The 18415-nt window shown below is 40.2% G+C and overlaps 1 protein-coding gene across 4 annotated transcripts; it reads left to right on the top strand.

The window, feature by feature from the left end:
• The first annotated feature begins 4583 nt into the window (after positions 1-4583).
• On the top strand, positions 4584-17041 carry SCOC (short coiled-coil protein). 4 transcript variants are annotated; one of them, XM_054825084.1, is made up of 4 exons: positions 4584-4718; positions 13873-13944; positions 14048-14131; positions 14688-17041. In XM_054825084.1, the coding sequence occupies exons 1-4, from the start codon at positions 4655-4657 to the stop codon at positions 14828-14830; spliced, it is 363 nt and encodes a 120-aa protein (XP_054681059.1). In that variant the 5' UTR covers positions 4584-4654; the 3' UTR covers positions 14831-17041. The 4 variants fall into 4 exon arrangements, with proteins under 4 accessions (XP_054681059.1, XP_054681058.1, XP_054681056.1 ...); XM_054825083.1 differs by having other exon boundaries at positions 4640-4718; positions 13870-13944; XM_054825081.1 differs by lacking the exon at positions 4584-4718 and adding an exon at positions 12946-13160 and having other exon boundaries at positions 13870-13944.
• The last annotated feature ends 1374 nt before the right edge of the window (positions 17042-18415 follow it).

The raw sequence follows: 18415 nt of genomic DNA, 5'->3' as shown, positions 1-18415 counted from the left end.
ACTAGCATGATTACTGCTTTATTAGCATGCACTACACACGTGCCACAGTTCCTTTCTGTCAAAGTTCATTAAAACAGAAATGCACTGGCAGCTGTCATTTCCTAAGAAGGCACATATTTTTAAAACACTGCGTTTTATATACAGTGTGAAACTGATACATTGGATGCATTTTTATGTTTTGTGTAAGAAAATTAATTCCACTTTGTTATATGCTAGAAAGTACTGGCAAATTTATACAAATGTATATTACCCAATTGTACAGTCAGAGCTGGATTCTACTCTGTACTCAGAGCTCATTGTCTTACTTGAAAAAATACAAATCAAAAGGAATATTTTTTGTTTTGTTTTCAAATGCGTTGACTAAAAGCAGAAGGATACAATATCTCCTAAGAATGCAAAACAGTTTTCCTGTTTCAGAATCCTTTAGTGGCTTACTTAATATAGTGTTGCTTACATCGTATACATCCACATTTGCAAAACTTGTCTTCAGATCAGACTTTTGATCAAACCACTGTATAACAAAAGCAGATGAATGCACTAAGATTGTACAGTGCAACCTGATGGAAGATCAGCCATTACACCTGTGTTGCAACAAGGATCTAACCTATTCAGAGGACTCTGACTGTGTCCCAGTATTTTTTGAAACCAACAGAAACTTTCTTTTACTTGAGTGTTTTTCTGACTTTACAAAAAAAATCTTTTCTATTTTTGATACTCAGAAAGTATCAAAGCAAGATCAGGCATCTCTGTACAATTACACCTTTGGAACAAGAGGTCAGCGAGGTTTTGCCAGGTGATGCCAACAGCAAAAACACCTCTCAAGTGACTTACCTCCTGTCTCCGACCCCACTCTTCCCTCTTGCCTTTCCAAGTTAGAAAAATATTTGAAACAGAGCCACTGAAAAGTGTTTCCAAAAGGCACTGCAGCTGTGGAGTCCCAGAGATAACAAATTAGTACTGTAACAGGAAACCAGGGAAGCAGGTGAAAAGGGCTGTTGAACGTTTTGATGTTATAGCTCAGTTCATAAGTGCAAGGCTGAACCCTACAAAAAAATGAGTGGTATTGAAGTCACCTCAATCACGCTATAAGCACTGTTATGCTGTTAGTATAAATAGAGTCACAGCACATGCTGTGGTTTAGCTAAAACGTTCCATACATCTGTACTTAACTTTGAGCCAACTTCCTTTTCAGGTCACTATTAAATCATTTTAATTAGGAAATAGTTACATGGTATTTACAGTAATAAAAACATGAACCTACTACCAGGCAGGTTTAGCTACGATGTCTTAAATCTAAGGACCTAAACTCTTCTGTAATTGTGTACTTGACACAAAGGTGCCTGACCAACTACAAAATCCTGAGCTTGGAGAATCATTTCAGTACCAAACCTGAAGACATTCTTGGGTATTTATCTACTGCTCTCATGACCATCATATCCAGACAGCGATCTGCTAATGTGCTTGTTATCGGTACTCATCAAAACTGGGCTAGCACGTGGCTACATCAATTGATGCTATTGTTACAAAGTCAAACAAAAGGCTCACAGGGGTGGCTGTAGGAGAGGCTGTCCCCACATTTCTCCTACCTATGCCACCTATTTTAAAAGGCAGCCAGACAGCTGCTAGGTACTCCACAACCTCTGTTCAACTTAGTAATGAAACCCTCAGAAAGATGAACTGATATTTTATAACCAAATTAACTTTTACATTAATGCCCATTACTCCAGTGAAAATAATTCACACATGGAAATAGCTAAACTCATTGTGCTCTGACAGTTAATTCTATTATGCAGCTTTCTTCTAAGCAGGTCAGAGTTCCTCTGTCTGCTGTTGCTCCTTTCTGTTCTTCCTTATAAAACAAACATGATGACAGCAAGAAATGGGTACTTCTACTTCACATTTAGACGGCATCTCTTATCCAAATACCTTATTTCACTAATAAAGTATCAGGCCACCGCCAAAGAAAATGTTTCTCACCACAGCACTGACAAAAGCAAAACAAGCTACAGATAAAATTCTACAGTGCCATTAAAATTATAGAACACAGGTATATGTTTAAATATGAAAAATCTTTTGGGCAAGAAATAAACAAGATCACGTCTGTAAAGTCCTCTTAGTTAAACCCCATCCCTCTCTCTGTTGGTAAATGCGTCTCCATTTCAATGAACAAACTGCGTAGGTCTCCCACAAACCTAACCGATTCCCGGGTCCTTATGAAAAGCAAAGGCCTTCTGTAAAACAGTAGAGCTCCACAGTCCCACGTTGGTCTTTGTTTTTATACATGTGCATATAACTAGATGATACATGCATCCAAACACATGTATCTATACTTTCTGCTCTCTCGTTCTTCAGAGGTAGAGGCACTGATAGAGGAAACAAAGCAAGCAATCTGTCCCAAGGCCTTTCTTTCAAAGGGAGCTTTAATGAGCTCTAAAACACTTGCAGAGCAGCCTTAATTTCGAGCCTTGGAGCCTTGACTCTGTAGGGCAGGAAGAATAACTCCTCTGGTAACCTGCTCCTTGGTGCTACATGGAGTGGAATGCACTTGGCACAAAGGCAAGAGCCTGACTCCAGAAGTTGCAGGGATCAGTCCACCTCACATGAGGCAGCCAAACTCCTCCCTGAATCATACTCTCCTTCACCCTGAGGAGTCTTTCTTATTGGCTTTTATTAAAATACAGCTTTTACTCTGCATCACTTTCACTAATGGCTTTGATCTAGGAATGAGTAACAACTGCACAATATCCATATTCACTAGGCTACTGTCAGAGTCTGCCTAAAAAAACCAAAAAACCAGCTAATCATTTACATGGAAATTGTATCTACCAGAGGGAACCCGTATGGCCAATATAATAGAACAATATTGACACAGGCAAGAAAAGTTAATTAAACCTTTTAGATGAGGGCTACACAGTTCAGACAAGATAAAACCGTTTGTTCCACAGATATATGATTACACAAAATTCAGAAGTAGCAGATTATATAATTGCATGTGTTTTTAGGATCTGCCCTTCCAAACTGAGTTGTTGAAATGCTTCTACTGTATATAACATGTCTGAGAACAATAAAAGACATAATAAAGACAAAAGATCAAAACGTTTTCTAGCTTTATCATCATCATAGCTTTGAAGTAATGCTGTTGCATCACAAAGAAGAAATAAAACCCAACTGATCCAGACACTCCCTCCCCTCCCCCCCCACCTTGTGATACTGAAGTATTTGGAATGAAACCAGTAAGTCTCTTTACACAGATTACTCAAGACCAATAAGATAAATTTTGAACTAATTCTGATCAATGTGAAGCAAAACCGAGTAACTCTCAACACAATTCTGAAAATGCAAGATGTGCTTGGTTTTCAGTCATCTCTGAAGGCAGCTGTCAGTAACTTCACTGACACCAACAGAAAAGCTTAAATAAAACTAAGCAGTTAAAGGATCTAAAGAAAAAAAACAAACAGCAGCATTACATTTATCATGTCTGTAAGGTGCACCAATTCTGATGCTTAGTGTCTTTGGCCCTTTGTCCTGCAAAGATACGTGCATTTACCTTTGTACAGAGAAGCTGTCTCAGGAGTACAAATCAAGATTATGTCTAAAAGTGCGAAAGGCAAACCGTAAATTCTGAGAACTCTCATTCTATAGTTGGACGGTGATTCACAAAACCAAGATTCAATTTTTAGTGAGACTTCAGAGAGGTTCCTAATTACAATTAAGAAAAAAATATTTGTCAACATCCTGAACTTACAGCCTTTTTCCAAATACAAATTAAAAAATTAAAAGACGGGTAGATTCTGAACATGCAACCCCCTGAAGATGAAGTGGTTTCAGTATTCACTATAATGCCTTTAATCAAGACCAGGGCCATTTATACTTTTAAATTAATTGCAAGAAAACATTCTATTCCAGGAGTACAAAAGAAACCTATTTCTAAAGAGGTAAGTAGTTTTAGGTGAATTTCTAGTTTATATGTTCAAACTATGTCCAATTTCTTTAAGAAGCAAAACAAGAAGATTAAAGTGAGGCTTTCTTTGAACTCAATTTCTCTTCCTTCCTCTCATCTACTATCACAGAACGTCACACGTTCACTTATAGAACTTCACTTGTTCACGTTACCAGATTGGTTTTGATGCAACTGTTCATGTAAGTAAAGTTACTCACATTCCAAAGTATTTGAAGATTACATTTTAAATTCGCTGCTCCCAAATCCATCCATTGCGTTTGCTTGAACTGTAAATAATATTTTTTGAAGACTAAGTTACTTTCCCTCATTTCTCTATCAAAAAACCCTCCAACAAAAAAACATACACAGCCCTAGAGAAAATCAAGAACAACCACCACCACAAGAAAACCAATGAGGGTGAATACACAGTTCTTTCACAGAAAGAGCCTGCAATAACAGTGTTTACTCAGCACGTCTCTGCCAAAGCAGTTAGAACACAGAAACCTTCTAGCTTAACAACTTCCGGGAAAGAGCTCAAGGTTCAGATGAGATACCACACAGAGTAAGATGTGTGTAGTTGCCAAGAGTATCCGATAACACCTGTGTGTTGGACTCATTAAAGATTTAACCAGAGAAGTCACGTGCGCACTGAAAAATGGCTGACAACTGCCATGCTTAACGCACGTCTCAAAAACTTTGAAAAAAGGAAGCAAAATGGAATTACCTTTGGATGAGGAGGATGGCACTTTCACCAACATTTCTTTGGCAGATGATTCAGGTAAGAAACTACAGTAATCTACTGATACAATACAAATTCCATGGGCTGAATAACAGTATTGGGTGAACACACGAATCTGTAGATCCTAATTACCAGGTACAATGTATTTTTAGCCAATGCTCTCAAGTAAACTTTTCTAGTTGTGTAGCTGAATAAGCCTTGTGATTAGTTATGAATTGAGATTTTGGGGTTATGGAGGTTACCACAGTTTTCACATAATAGCATATGGTGATATATGTTTGTTATCTGAGCACATATAGCCTTTCACTGTTCAGAAAGAAAAAGTTACAGAAACGTTAACTCAGTAGTTACTACAATCAAAGAAAATACAGGTAATGCTTGCCTTTCCTCCTGAATATGGAACGATAATCTCTTTGACATACTCTAATGAGAGCTCACAAGAAGCAATGCAAATTAATTGGTAATGGAAATAAGCTGATCCATTTAAATCCCCACTATTAAGCATTTAATTGTTTTAAAAGAAACTATAAAGCAAAGACTGCCTCCCCCTTCTCCCTCCCCCCTTCTAGCCTATGGAATAAAAATTATTTGGAATGGGAAGTAGGATAGTTCTACACACTAGAAAAATGAAGTGAGTTAATATGAATTGATAATAAATTATTTAGAAAGGTATGGCCAGCGTATCGACTTGATCATGTCAGCATGGCTGCCATAGAGCTGTGATAATTTACACTAGCTAGAAATATGGATTGCTTATTAATGAATAATACAAGTCCTATTCTCCCTCTCCCCCCCCTTTTTTTTTTACAGTACAGAATATTATTATACATGCTATCTTTACCTCCTATATTGAAAAAAACCACAACATGGAGTTCATCTTATTTTTAGAACACAATTTTCTAGCAATTTTGTATTAGTGTGATGGCGCTGAACTAGATGTTTGAATGCACCTCATTTATACAGCATATAGCCTAACGACATCAAGATGTGGTTGACCCGAACTATTTACAATAAGATAAACTGGCAGACGTTGGCCCAAGTTGTGCAGTGATGAAGGGTTCTCCTGAGAGTGAATCTGACTTTCTCTGGAGCAAGGTGTAGAACAGTACAGGAAAGGTCTCCTATGACACTGTTTCATGACTTGCTGCATTGCTGATAACATGGCAAGAACAGATGAGGGGTAGCATACAGTGGCAAGATTGTCCAGTCTTTGCAAGGCATCCAGAAGTAGATGAGTTAGGGATGACTCCACAATTCTGCATGGGTGGTTTTGCCATACTGCTTGCTTAGTCTTTGGAAGATGTCAGGTTGCTTGCTTTAGAAGGCAAACACCCACTAGCCTCCTCTGTTACTCTATACTCAGCACCCTTGCAGCATGGAAAATGTTAATACATGTGAGAAAACAGAGGCACAAAGTTAAAAACTCTCTCATTCAAGCACCAACTGGCACCAGATACCAAAGTATACTCACCAATGCCAAGCCCTGACAGATGTCACTGATATAAAAGCAGCTGCTCAGCAACAGTGCAAATAAGACTCTGCTGCACCTCAGAAACTGAGCACTTAAATTTACTAGATTCTTGACTGCAGTAACACACCCAAGGTCAAAGAAAGCTCATGTTCACAACACAAAGAGGACCATAAACTAGACTTCTTTATGCAAGATCTGCTACCAACATCAGAGCTTTTCTCCTAGTAGTGAGAGGTGGGGACAATCACGCAAAAGTAGAGAGAGAAATTCAGAGTAACTGAAAATAAGTCACATTTTCAGGCAAGCTTTTAGCTTGAGGGCATAGAGGGAGAACATAGTAAGATTCATGGTGAACATGACAACCCTGGTCCATTTGTTCTGCCAGAGGGCAATACCTGGAGGCTAGAAAGGTATAATAAAATTCCTAACCTACTCCTAAACTAGGAAGAGACTATCATATACTTTGTAGGAAACAGTTTTCCTTATCTCTCCCAGCTGAAGTTAAGACTAATTACAGTAACTCTGGAGCACAGAAACTAACAGAACGGACCTCACAGCTGTAACTGTAAGGCTGGAGAAGAATATTAATTCCAGAAGAGCAGGAAGGATAAAAGTTTTACGTGGTGAGAGAAAAAAAGATTCCTTAGGATGGACAACAGCAAGTTCAAGCAAGGAGTAAGAAAACTAGACTTGCAATATGAAGATCGTAAGTGAACTTTGCCTGAGGATGACCTGATGTTTTACAAGCAAGTGTTCCATGATTAAATTTTAAGTAGGATCACAAAGATGCACTGGGTTTAATGAAATCTAGTATGTTTGTAATTGCATAAGGCTTCCCCCCCCATTTCTTAAAATGTACTGGAAGAGATACTAAACAGACAAGTAGAACAACATGCTATGTACATACAATTTGAAGTATAATCAGAATACAGTCTTCATATCAAAGTTTCTTTAGTACAGTGAAAAGCCATTGTGGCAAAGCAACAGGGGTTACTGAGCCTGATTAACTGCGTGCAGTGCAGGAATATTTAATAGCTGTTGCTCTTTCAAAACAGCAGCGTTTCTCTATTTGTTAAGTACATAGGTATTAAAAATAAATCACTTCCATGTAAATCAAGATGAACACAAAATGGTAGCAAGATAGAAACTTCTCGGTAAGTAATTTAATAGCAATATCAAAAGCATATGAAATCAAGGAAAGCATTCATTAACAGCATTTGTGAAAATATTTTCACCTTTAATACCCTTTGATTTAGAAACTCATAGCACTTGATGAAGTTCCCTCAAAAAAATTACCTACTCAAACAAAACCAGAGGAAATTAAACCAATAATAAAACAAAACAGTGAGATCCTGCCCTACAGCTGCAAAAATTTCTGTATTGTTCTTCTGATCAATGTTCTACAAGTAAATCAAGGCTCTCTTTCTTCATTGTAAAGAACCTAAAAGTTCTCTTACTCTTTTTTTCAAATACACTTTCCAGAAAGCCAACATTAAGGACTACATTTCTCACATTAACCCCTCTTTTCAAAAAGCAGATACAAGCCTCTAAACGTTTAGGCCTAATTTACAGAAAGGCAAAACAGTTTTTCATCTCACTAAGTTACCAGCAAAGCTTTAAGGAACCTTGCTAAAAAGTCCTTCACAAAATTTGGTGACAAACCTATAGTAGATGATTACAAGGAGGATCAAACTGTTAACAGCCCAACATTATGTCATATATGTTGGTATTCACAGCCTAGAGCGGCAAAGAGTTCAGTTGCTCAGTCTATTTAAAAATTCATTTTAGTAGTCAGAGAAGAAATGAGAACATCTGCACTCATGCACAATCTTGCAAAAGATAGGATGCAGTTACGTTAGAAGGCAGGCCTCTTCAGGGTTAAAGAAAAAAATATGACTTTCTAAGGCTTTCTTTTTGTAGATTTTCTAAAGAGACTGATTTTTTTTTCCCAACTGTATGCTCACAGGTTACGTGATCTGATGAGGTCCCAGTCTCATTCAGGGCCTAAGGCATTACCAACACACACACAATAAGTAAGGACACAGACAATAGTTAGACCACTGTAAGCCAAAATAGCTGCTCATTTTGTACAATTTGATTTGGTTGGGAAAAGTGCAAACAAAGAACTACTCAAATTCTGCATCTGACAGAAGTCTGTATTTGTAAATTTGCACAAGGAGGTGCACAAGGCTACAAAAGCCTTTTGAGGTTACTCAAAAAAGAGTAACAAGAACTGCAAAGAAATCTGGTGTAAAGCAACATCACTTGAAAAAGACTTCTCAGAGTCTGTCGTTTCCACAGAGAAACAAAATGATGAAGATTTGATGTAAGGAGTCTGGTGAGCTACCTTTGCTAAGAAAAAAAATTAAGCCATTTGTATTCCTTTTTGTCTTTTTCTTTGTGGCAATAATTAGTTAAAGGAGAAAAGAGCACAGTTCAAACAGCAAACTCATCTCAGAAATATATACAATGCCTTCTTCTGTTAATGAAAAGGAGAATACATTTCTATTCTAGTGGTGAACAGTGAAGCCTCTGTCATCAGTCAGCTTACACAGGCACCTCTAGCGCCTGTAACGTTGCCAAAAAGGAAGTGAAAGGCTTGTTGGTTTGCATTGCATACCATGGAAAAAACAGGATGTACACTCGAGTTTTAGAAATAAAAAAATCTGAAAACGTTTGTCATTAGCAGCAATGACTTAGAATCTGAGTCCAGAACAATAAAATTATCTCCTATAGTTTTGTAACTGTACACATACATGCATTCAGGTAAACTATTAGTGATGCTTTATATCCTAGGGAGATTGTTGCTATTTTAAGTAAAAAATGCTCTTTCAGTGAAACTGAATAAATTAATTCCTTTTGCCCACAACGTCAGCTAGTTTTAGGAAAGCTTAATTGGAACTTAGGATACAAGTAAGTATAGATAATTGCATTTGTAAAGTGAAACCTGTTGTTCCTATATGTTTAATATAGATGACAACATTACGAATGCCTCCCCTGCTTTAACCAAATGCCTTAGAAAATATAAAATTAATTAATAAGGGATTAGCACCTGCTCTTAGTTACATCCAAGTCAGTTTTGACTTCAGGAGCTCCAACACATTGTTAAAAATTACAAGCTCTCTTTATAACTCTTCAGTCAGAAAATCCACTTACCTGAAGGGATTTAGTGTGTAGCATAAAAACAGTTTAATAAACCAAACGGTGGAACATTACTTAGGGCAGTGTCCAAGAATTTCCAGTAATAAAGAGAATCTTCTTATTTCTTCTTTTAAACTGCAGAGTTGTTATGCTGCTCCACAGGAGAAAGCAATCAATTTCCAGCATTTATGAATATTATTTAATTTTCTTAATAAGGTACTTGTTCTCTAAAGTAGGACACAGTAAGTTTGTAAACAAAAGTAAAAAAAAAAAGCTCTGGGAACAGAGGTTGTGCCTAGTCTTTCAGCCTTCTGCTACATGGTCTAAAGACTCAAAGTAAACAGCCACATAGCAAAGTTGACTGATTTGCTCACACTTGCATGTAATTAGTATTTACCCCATTAATTTTGCTCCTCCCAGTGAGTGGGGAAACCACAGAGAAGTAAATGCTGTCAGATCTCTGTCAAGCAGAAGCCATTCTTTAGGAGGATTGTTTCAGGTTCTCCTAGGAACAGTCCCCAGACAAGACTTGCCCTTCTAACAACTTAAAGAACAAAGAAATGACACTTTCTATCATGCAAGTTAGCAAAATACTACAGGCTGATAAAAGAAAGAACTGTTATATCAGGGCTTGAATTAGCCTCCTCCAGTCAAAGGGACACCAAGCACACCCCTAAAATGCAAGGTACTATTTGGTTACTCTACATGCATGCATAGGTGTGCCTTCCCTGGGACACGCTCTGCATTTCTCTGCATTATGAAAGGAATCTTATTGTTTGGGGTATACTCTAAATCCCCCAAAGCTTCAAATACAAAGTGCACAACAACTGGAATTGATGATATATTACCCAATGCAAGACAGGAGAGGTAAGGAATTTGAAAAACAAACAAGTAAGTCATGTGATAAGCTAAGCTTCTGTTGTTTTGGTTGATTTCTCATAAAAATACTTTGGGCTGTGGGTTTTCTTCTGTGGTGTGTTGGGTTTGTGTTGTTTGTTTGTATCTCGTAATGCATCAAATATTTAGAATCCTGGGGTTGGCTTCTTTGCACTGGAAAATGGAGGGAGGGTTAGGAAGCCAAAACTTTTTAAGGGAAAGCAAGATGAGCTAGGTGCTCTCTCTGGAATTTGCACCCGGTGGCATCAATCCAACAGTCTTGATCCCTGGGCTGTGCGCAGCGGGGTTGCTCCCTGCTGGCTCAGCACTTAGGTATACTGCCCTTGGAAATCAAGAGATGAAGGACAGGCAAAGAAAAAACAGTAACATGCCTGGATTTTGCCATGATAGAGCTGGGACATAGCCAGGTCACACAGAAACAGCTTCTAAACGTTGGACCTCAGGAGCACTGGCCAGCTGCACGATCTCAGATACTAAGGTAAGGGATTCATATTGAGCACTTACAGTAGGAAAATGCATTGTGTGAGATCCAGTATGTCTGAGTATACTGGGGTGCAAACCTAAGGAAGCATCTGTGCAACTGTTTAACACTAACCTAGTAACACACAGCACTATGTAGACTAAAGACACCATCGGTTCTCTGCTGACTGCCCCTCTGCAGTGCTAATGGCAGAGGCTCAGATAAAGACAATTTTCTCTAAAGGAAACCCAAAAAACCTCACACGGGTTGACTTCTGAAAAGGAGTTTCAGCCTGGTGCTCAAGCGCAAACATCAGAGTTAAGAATCAAAAGGAAATACTACGGTCGGAAACCACAACCGTGCAAAGTAGAATGAACCCTCAACAGTATACGTACCAAAAATGGAAACAGTAGGTAAACCAGCAACTCTTGCCATTACTACTCTGTTTTGGCTATGACAGCATAGGAGCCAGTATGTCTGGTTTCCATTCTGCCTCATAATTTAATGTCAAGGATTTTCCCACTTGGCTCATTTTGGGATAGTTTAGACAATAAACTGCAAATGTAATGCAGCAAGCAAAGTGGAATTTCTGCAATCATGTCCCCCACCACCTTATAGTATAAAACACAGCAAGTTCTTCATCAGGTAAACAAGCCCTCCATCCATCTGTATCCAACTGCAGATTCTGGTCATAGTTTTTCCCCATTAATCAAAGTGCTGGAGACTGTCTTGCTAGAAAGAATGAAGAGAACCTGTGGATTACTAGGCTTGCCACATAGCAAGTGCAGCAAACAAGATCATAACAAGGTGAGAAGCACCTGTCATTTTAAAAACAGCAACAAAGAGAGTTACTAACAAGCTCCTAAAGCCCAGCTACCACCCGAGAGGACTGTTTGCAGGGATTAAGGAGAATTATTGGGTTAAAAAATACCTTTTGTAGAGAAGGTGATATACTTTTAAGTAAACCAGTTAATGGAACTGAAAATAACAGGGACATTTTCCACTACAAACAGACTGCAGGACTCTAATTAAAAATATGTTTTCATAACTTGACCAGCATTCAGTCTAATCTGAATTTATCTGATTGCGAGGTTAAAAAAAGTTACTAACACAATGCTAGTAATATTGTGGAGGCACTCAGAAGATGTAGATACTAGAAATGCATACTTTCTGAAGTGTATTAAAAATACAGTAGAGGGCAGACTTCCCAAATGCCTTTATCTTCCTATTTACACAGCATCAAATTATTTATTTATAACTGTACATATTCCTGCAACATACAAATATGGATATATTTCACTGCAACTATGGTTCAAGCTATGTAGTACCTATAAAGATACTACAGGCCATCCAGTGCAGTCACTTCAGTGAAGCCCCTGAAATTCACTCAGGTCTAGCGTGTTGTCTTTACTGTGGTTCATAGACTGTCCTGTGAGGTCCGAAGGGAGCAAGTACCCTGTGCAGCATGTTCTGCAAGGGTTATCACCTCCAGGGAAAGACCACAGAAACAAGAGTATTGCTTTAGAGCTACTAGATGAGAGCAACTATGCAAAGTTACCTAAGGTTTCCGTGTGATGTGATCGCTAATGCTTTAAGACCCAGAAGCAAGGAGCTAAATCACAGGTTTCTTAATCTGGACACTGCTGTGCAGGTAGCTTATCGATCTGCCAGAAGCAGTTTCACCAGGTAAACTGGAGCAGGTAAACACTGCTGGACTCTGGCAGGGAAAACAACTCTCTGAGCTCCAGGTACGAGCACCTGATAGTTAACTGCAACCACACACACACACTTGGTTTTCTCTAGCTTTCCTCAGGCTTTGCCAACCTACCTACAGTTGAAGGAGTTACACACTGGAGAACACCTGCCTTTTCCTAATTTCTTCTGAATGCAACACAGAGCAAGCAACCCCTCGTTGAGGACCACAGCTCTAAATACCTGCACTAGTATATGAGCACAGAACGGATTTATCAGAAAAACGCTGGTATTAACTTAATAGCGTACTTACTGGTTACTTCCATTATTTTATCGACAATTCAGTGGGATTTAAGGGGAAAGGACCACGTACGACTAAGAAAACGCGTGAGGGAGGCGGGACAAGCTATCCCGGACGCGAGAGGGCTCCCGGGCTCCCTGGCTCCGCACCCCCTCAGCCGCCTCGCCTGCACCGCTCGCGGCAGGGCGGGGACCGGCCTGAGGGGAGGGGGCGCGAGGCCCGGCCGTTGTGCGCGCGGGAGCCCCTTCCTGCCCAGCGCAGCCCTGCACTGCTACAGGCAACCGGCCGCGCGAGCAGCACCGCGCCACAAGACAGACACAGCGCGCCACGGGGGCGGACGGCGGGGGGGATGTTCCTCCCCCGCCCCGCCCCGCCGCGCCCATTGGCTAGGGCGGGCGCGGCCCCGTGCGCGCGCAGGGCCAGGTGCCCAGGCGGCGGCGCAGGCGCAGAGCGGGGAGGCGCACAGCCGGGCCAGGGCGCGGGGCGCAGCCCGCAGGGAGGCGGCGGCCGCGGCGCCAGGTGAGGAGGCGGAGCGGAGCGGCCGGGCCCGGGGGGCTGTCGGGAGGATGCTCTAGGCCGCGGAGCCGGTCCGGTCGCGGGGGAGTGCGTAGAGCGGGCTGCGCGGGTAGGGCCGCGGAGGTGCCGGCGGCCCCCGGAGGGTCCTGCGCGGAAGCGCTCTGCAGTGCTGTCGCTTCTACCGGGCGGCGCTTCCCGGCAGCGCGTCCGGCGCCCGAGCGCTGCCGTTAACCGTTCCCGTTCCGCCTTACGGCGAAGGGCAGGGATGCGGAGGTGGGGTGGCGGGGCACCCGAAGCAAACACGCACGTCCCTGCGTCCTGCAGGCCGTGACACTGTTGCCCGTGATAACGGCGAAGAGGAGCGGCCAGGGAAGGGAAGGGGCCCCTTCTGCTTCTGTAATAGCCACTTCCAGAAAGATCGGCGCTGAGAAGGCAGCAAATGCATCATTGAAACCCAGGGTTATTTTATGCATTAGACAGTAATGTAGATCAGTTATTTTTGTCAACTGAAGCATAGTTACTTGAAGAATCATATTTACGTACCACGTAAGGCTCTAGGGAAAGTAATTAAAGAATGTTAAAAAAAAGTTGTTTTGCCTTAGGCTTAAGTGCTGGCTTTTCAACAGCAATTAGAGAACTGTATCTAAAATATAAATATAAAGGCAGTTACATTAACGGTTGCCTCAGTGTTGTCTCTTTTTCATCTTTTAAGCAGAGCATCTCTCAGGAATACTCCCTCCAAAAGTGGAAAGAGCCCATTCTACAATGATGAATGCCGACATGGATGGTATAAGTTCTTAATGTTCTTGTGCTCCATTGTTATTTTTTCTACTTAATATAATTTCCAGCTATTACAGCGGTTGTATTAAAACCCATATGATTTATTGCAGCTGTTGAGGCTGAAAATCAGGTGGAATTAGAAGAGAAAACACGGCTTATTAACCAAGTTTTGGAACTGCAGCACACACTTGAAGGTTAGCAGTTTGACACATCAGATTTATTACAAGTGCACAATAACAAGCAAAAGAAGAGAACCTTACTTTTCTGCCCTACCTTAGTCAAAGTGTCCAGAAGTATGTCACTTTTGCAGTTGAACGTACATAAGCAAGGTCTCAACTATTTTTTTTCTCTTTATGCAACATAATGTTTATGTGAGACTTATAGTACACATCAAGCAGAAGATGTGATAAAGCTAACCTTCCCAAGCTTAGTTGCCATACATCTTTCAGTCTGGTCATCATTGAACTTTTGTTTCTAAATAATTTAGTTTGCAATAGCTTAATTCAAAAATTCAAGAAAAGAAATACAGACAAACCGTAAGTTCATGGAACAAGTTTGTCAAAATACCGTACTACAAAATAATATAGGAAAAAAGGCCTTTAGATAAAACTTGAGTGGCACAGGGTTTTATAATCCCTTAACACGGGAAACATTGCCATAAAAGTGTGAATAGTTTGATGTAGGCACATAGAACATTTTTTGTTGTATGTAATAGTGTCTAATATTTTTCTTACAATGTCACCTTCGCAGATCTCTCAGCACGAGTAGATGCTGTTAAGGAAGAAAACTTGAAACTGAAATCAGAAAACCAAGTTCTTGGACAGTATATAGAAAATCTGATGTCAGCGTCTAGTGTTTTCCAAACAACTGACACTAAAAGCAAAAGGAAGTAAGGGTTGACTCACAGATGATGTCATTGTATTGCTGCTGTCTTTTTTGTTTTAATTGGCATAGGCTACATGAGCTAAAGTACCTTAGTTTGTGGCTTTACTGGATACCTGAAGATTATAAACTTTGGTGACAAACAGAATTAGGAACATTATCATGAACAGGAGACATAAGTTTGTGTATTGTTAAGATTAAGCAATGTGCAAATGTAGTGTAGAGACTTACTAACCTTTCATCTTTGTTTTAAAAACGAGCATATCTTGTTAAAAATTGGATTCAGTTTGTCAGGTTAAACAAAAGTCTGTTGGCGCTCTTTGAGGTCTTAGGGTAGTTTCTTGACTAGCAAAATAATACAGTTGTTATATTGTGTTGAAACCTCATTTGAAAAAATATTCAGAGTCTAATTGCATCACCTTTTTCACCTCAAATATATTTAGATTACTATATATTACTGTCCTTAGCTCTGCAAGGCAACTTTAAACAAAACCCTATAAACCAGTTAGGAATCTCTATGAAGTAATAACAGTATGACATTATTTGCAGGGCTTAGATATAGAAAAACACTTAAGATTTTTTGGGAAGGAGGAGGGTAAGGGAAGAGGACCAAGGACAAACAACTTAATCAGGGAACTACCAAATTGATGCAGTATCAGAGTTGTTGTAGTTTGAGAGATGTACGCTTCAAACCATTTTCACTCAGTTTCCTCAAAGAATGATCAGGCACAGCATCACAATGTATGATCTTCCAGAAGTTTTTCAGTTGTGTGATGAGGAGTTAAATAAAAAACAGAGTAATAAGCTTTACAGAAACAGGTAGCCAAGTGTTCCTCATGCTCATTGTGAACAATCTGCAGTGAGGAACTGAGAACAAGTCATTCCTTGCCACCTTTTACTTTCCTCCTGAAGTGCCAAACTTGTCTTTGCTTCAGGCCTTAGTGCAACCATTTTCCTGCCCCAGTGCCTGAGCTTGTGAAGGACCTCTTTGAGGCACTGCACGCAAACATCTAAGGCAGAAAACCACAGTGGAACAAGGGTGGCTTTTGCCCCTCAAATCTGAGCTGCTCTAAGTGATGCCTAGTGTCAAGATGCCCTGTTTTTTACTGGCTTGGCTGTTAGTTAGCAGGGTTTGTAAACGATCTCAGCCCCCATTACAGGTCTTGAGCACTGCCCACAGAAGCAGCATGTCTAGTGTAATCAGTATTAAGGGAGAGCAGAAGCTGAAAACAAACGACGATGTAAGTTTTAGCAGTACTCGGTTGCATCTGTTTCATCTTGCCATACTGCAGCATTGCAGTCTTATTTATGGATGTTACCTAGAACCTCTTCAGTAATGAAGCCACTGTACTTTACCTTTTAACAAAAGGAAACCACTAGTTCAAGGATCTCTTTCAGCCTCGCTGTGATGAATTCTATAAAATAAAGCTGCAGGAACTGAATGAGTGGATGTAATAGTAGAATAAATCCCTCTCAAACCTCAAGTTTCTTGGCAGCTAAGCACTACTGTGTATCAAGTGTAAGCTGAGATTGTGAGGTTCCCCTGTCCCAAAGGGGGTCTCCTATTTCTCCCCATTTACGATGGCTGTACAGCGCTCAGTGGAGCATCAAACGATTGCAAACACAGCACTAATAGATTGGTCTCGAGGGCTGTTTACAAGTCTGAGTCAAGAAACCTGATGATGAAAAAAGTTTTATCCACCAAGGCTCAAATGGCTGATACTATTTGGGTCATGGGGTCCTGTAAACATTAAAAATAATTTTGAATCTTCTGTGGACTACTCTCTCACTTTACTGCCTATCTTGAATGCTAAATTCATTGAAGAATTGCTAGCAGGTAGAGGAGATCACATGGTTAGGCCAGGGTTTGAGCATTAAAAAAAAAAAATCAACATAACAATCCCACCAAGCACTTGACTTCTAAAGATTGCATTGCATTCCAGCCACGTCACTGCACATCTCCATCTGCACTGTAGGAGATCAAGTGGTAACAGAGCATGCGCTTGTTAGACTTCAGCAATTTCCCGAGATCAAGTTATCTTAAAATCATGGTTTTGTATTGTAAGATTGGATAGTGGTATTTTATCCATCAGTGTGTATATAGTAGTCATTTCATCTATATGCCATTTTACATCCCACTATTGTGGCCTTCATTTAACTTATGAACATTTTAAAGATGTTGTATTTCTGACTTTACACTAAATAAACACTTTTGATTTGTCTCCATTAGTTTGGTTTAACATTTGTAAACCCTAAAACCTCTTGTAACTATCATCTTAATTGTTTCTACATAGCTGAAGTTTCTGAAAGACTAGATGTAATCAGCAAGTATTAAGATTAAACCCAGGCTTAATTAATCTATTTTCAGCAAGCTTCCAGTTCCTGACTCAGGTGGTATTTTCACCCATGAATCTTACATTTCTGTATACTGTTCTGTTCTGGCTAAAGCAAAAAGGATTGGTAGACTGCATCCAGTGCTGTCAATGCCAAAACTGGCACCTCTCCACATGGGAGAGCTTTGAGCCAAGTTAGAATAGAAAAGATTTTACCTTTTCCTACCCAGGTAATGAGCTCTATATGAGACAGAAACCAGAATTACTACTTCACAATACCTTCATGAAGGTAGAAGCTAACTGAGGAGTAGCTTCAGTTGTAATTAAATAAAAAGGCCATAGTCCTACTTAGCCTCCCCTGAATATAGAAAGTTCACAGTCAGGGATTTGGTGTCCTCACTAAGGCCACTTTTACGAAGCTACAATGTAGCCTGTGGGAGTGCAGGCTGCTGAGGCCTGATACTTATGAAGGTCATGGGCAGTTTTAATAGCAAGGCATCCTGGAATGGGATTATCATTAGTTTGTTAATTTCAAAGCACTTCCAAGCAGCTGTGATAGCAAGATCAAGTATTTTTCCTGAAATATCTGAACAGGTATAAGTGAACTATGTGCAGGAACTGTGGCTGAAATCTCCATGTTGCAAGTGTCAACGGAGAGGGGTTCTCTTACCTGGCTTTCTAGATCTACAGTCTCAAATCCCCAAAGCTGATATTTCTCCCTTAATTACTAGCGTAAGACTAGATCCAAGTAAGCTGATGTGCAGAAGGATGTCTTCCATCTCCAGGTTCCAGGTAATCGAAGTCATTAAGCCAGTATTAAAGCGAGATACGCCTTAGCATCAGTATTACCGCAAACAGTACCCTTAAGTCATGGCCTCACAAGACCATTTTACGCATAATAAATGGCTTATTTACTGAAGTGAGGTACAAACAGACATGTTGATAGGACATGAATTGAGACTTCATGGGAACCTTAAGTTCAAACCCTAAGGGAAGACTAGCATTCTCTGTGGGGTAACCAATCCCTGGAGTAACTAGATCCCACCAAACAAAAACAAAACATCCCAAAACCAACAAAAACCAACTCCCAACCCACACCTAACACCCAAATGCTGTAACAATTCCAAAGGACTTTTAACAGGTACAGAAAAGATCCGTTCAAAAGGAGTGCTGAAATGCTCCCTAACAGCTCACAGTAGCTATTACTAGCAGGATACCACATTGGTAACAACATCTACTGCTGAAAAGACAGGCAGGAGGAAG

The sequence above is a fragment of the Grus americana genome, chromosome 4 (genome assembly GCF_028858705.1).
Source record: "Grus americana isolate bGruAme1 chromosome 4, bGruAme1.mat, whole genome shotgun sequence".
Taxonomy (NCBI): Eukaryota; Metazoa; Chordata; class Aves; order Gruiformes; family Gruidae; genus Grus; species Grus americana.
The sequence above is the reverse complement of the archived record's forward strand: the minus strand, read 5'-3'. Positions and strand labels throughout refer to the sequence as shown.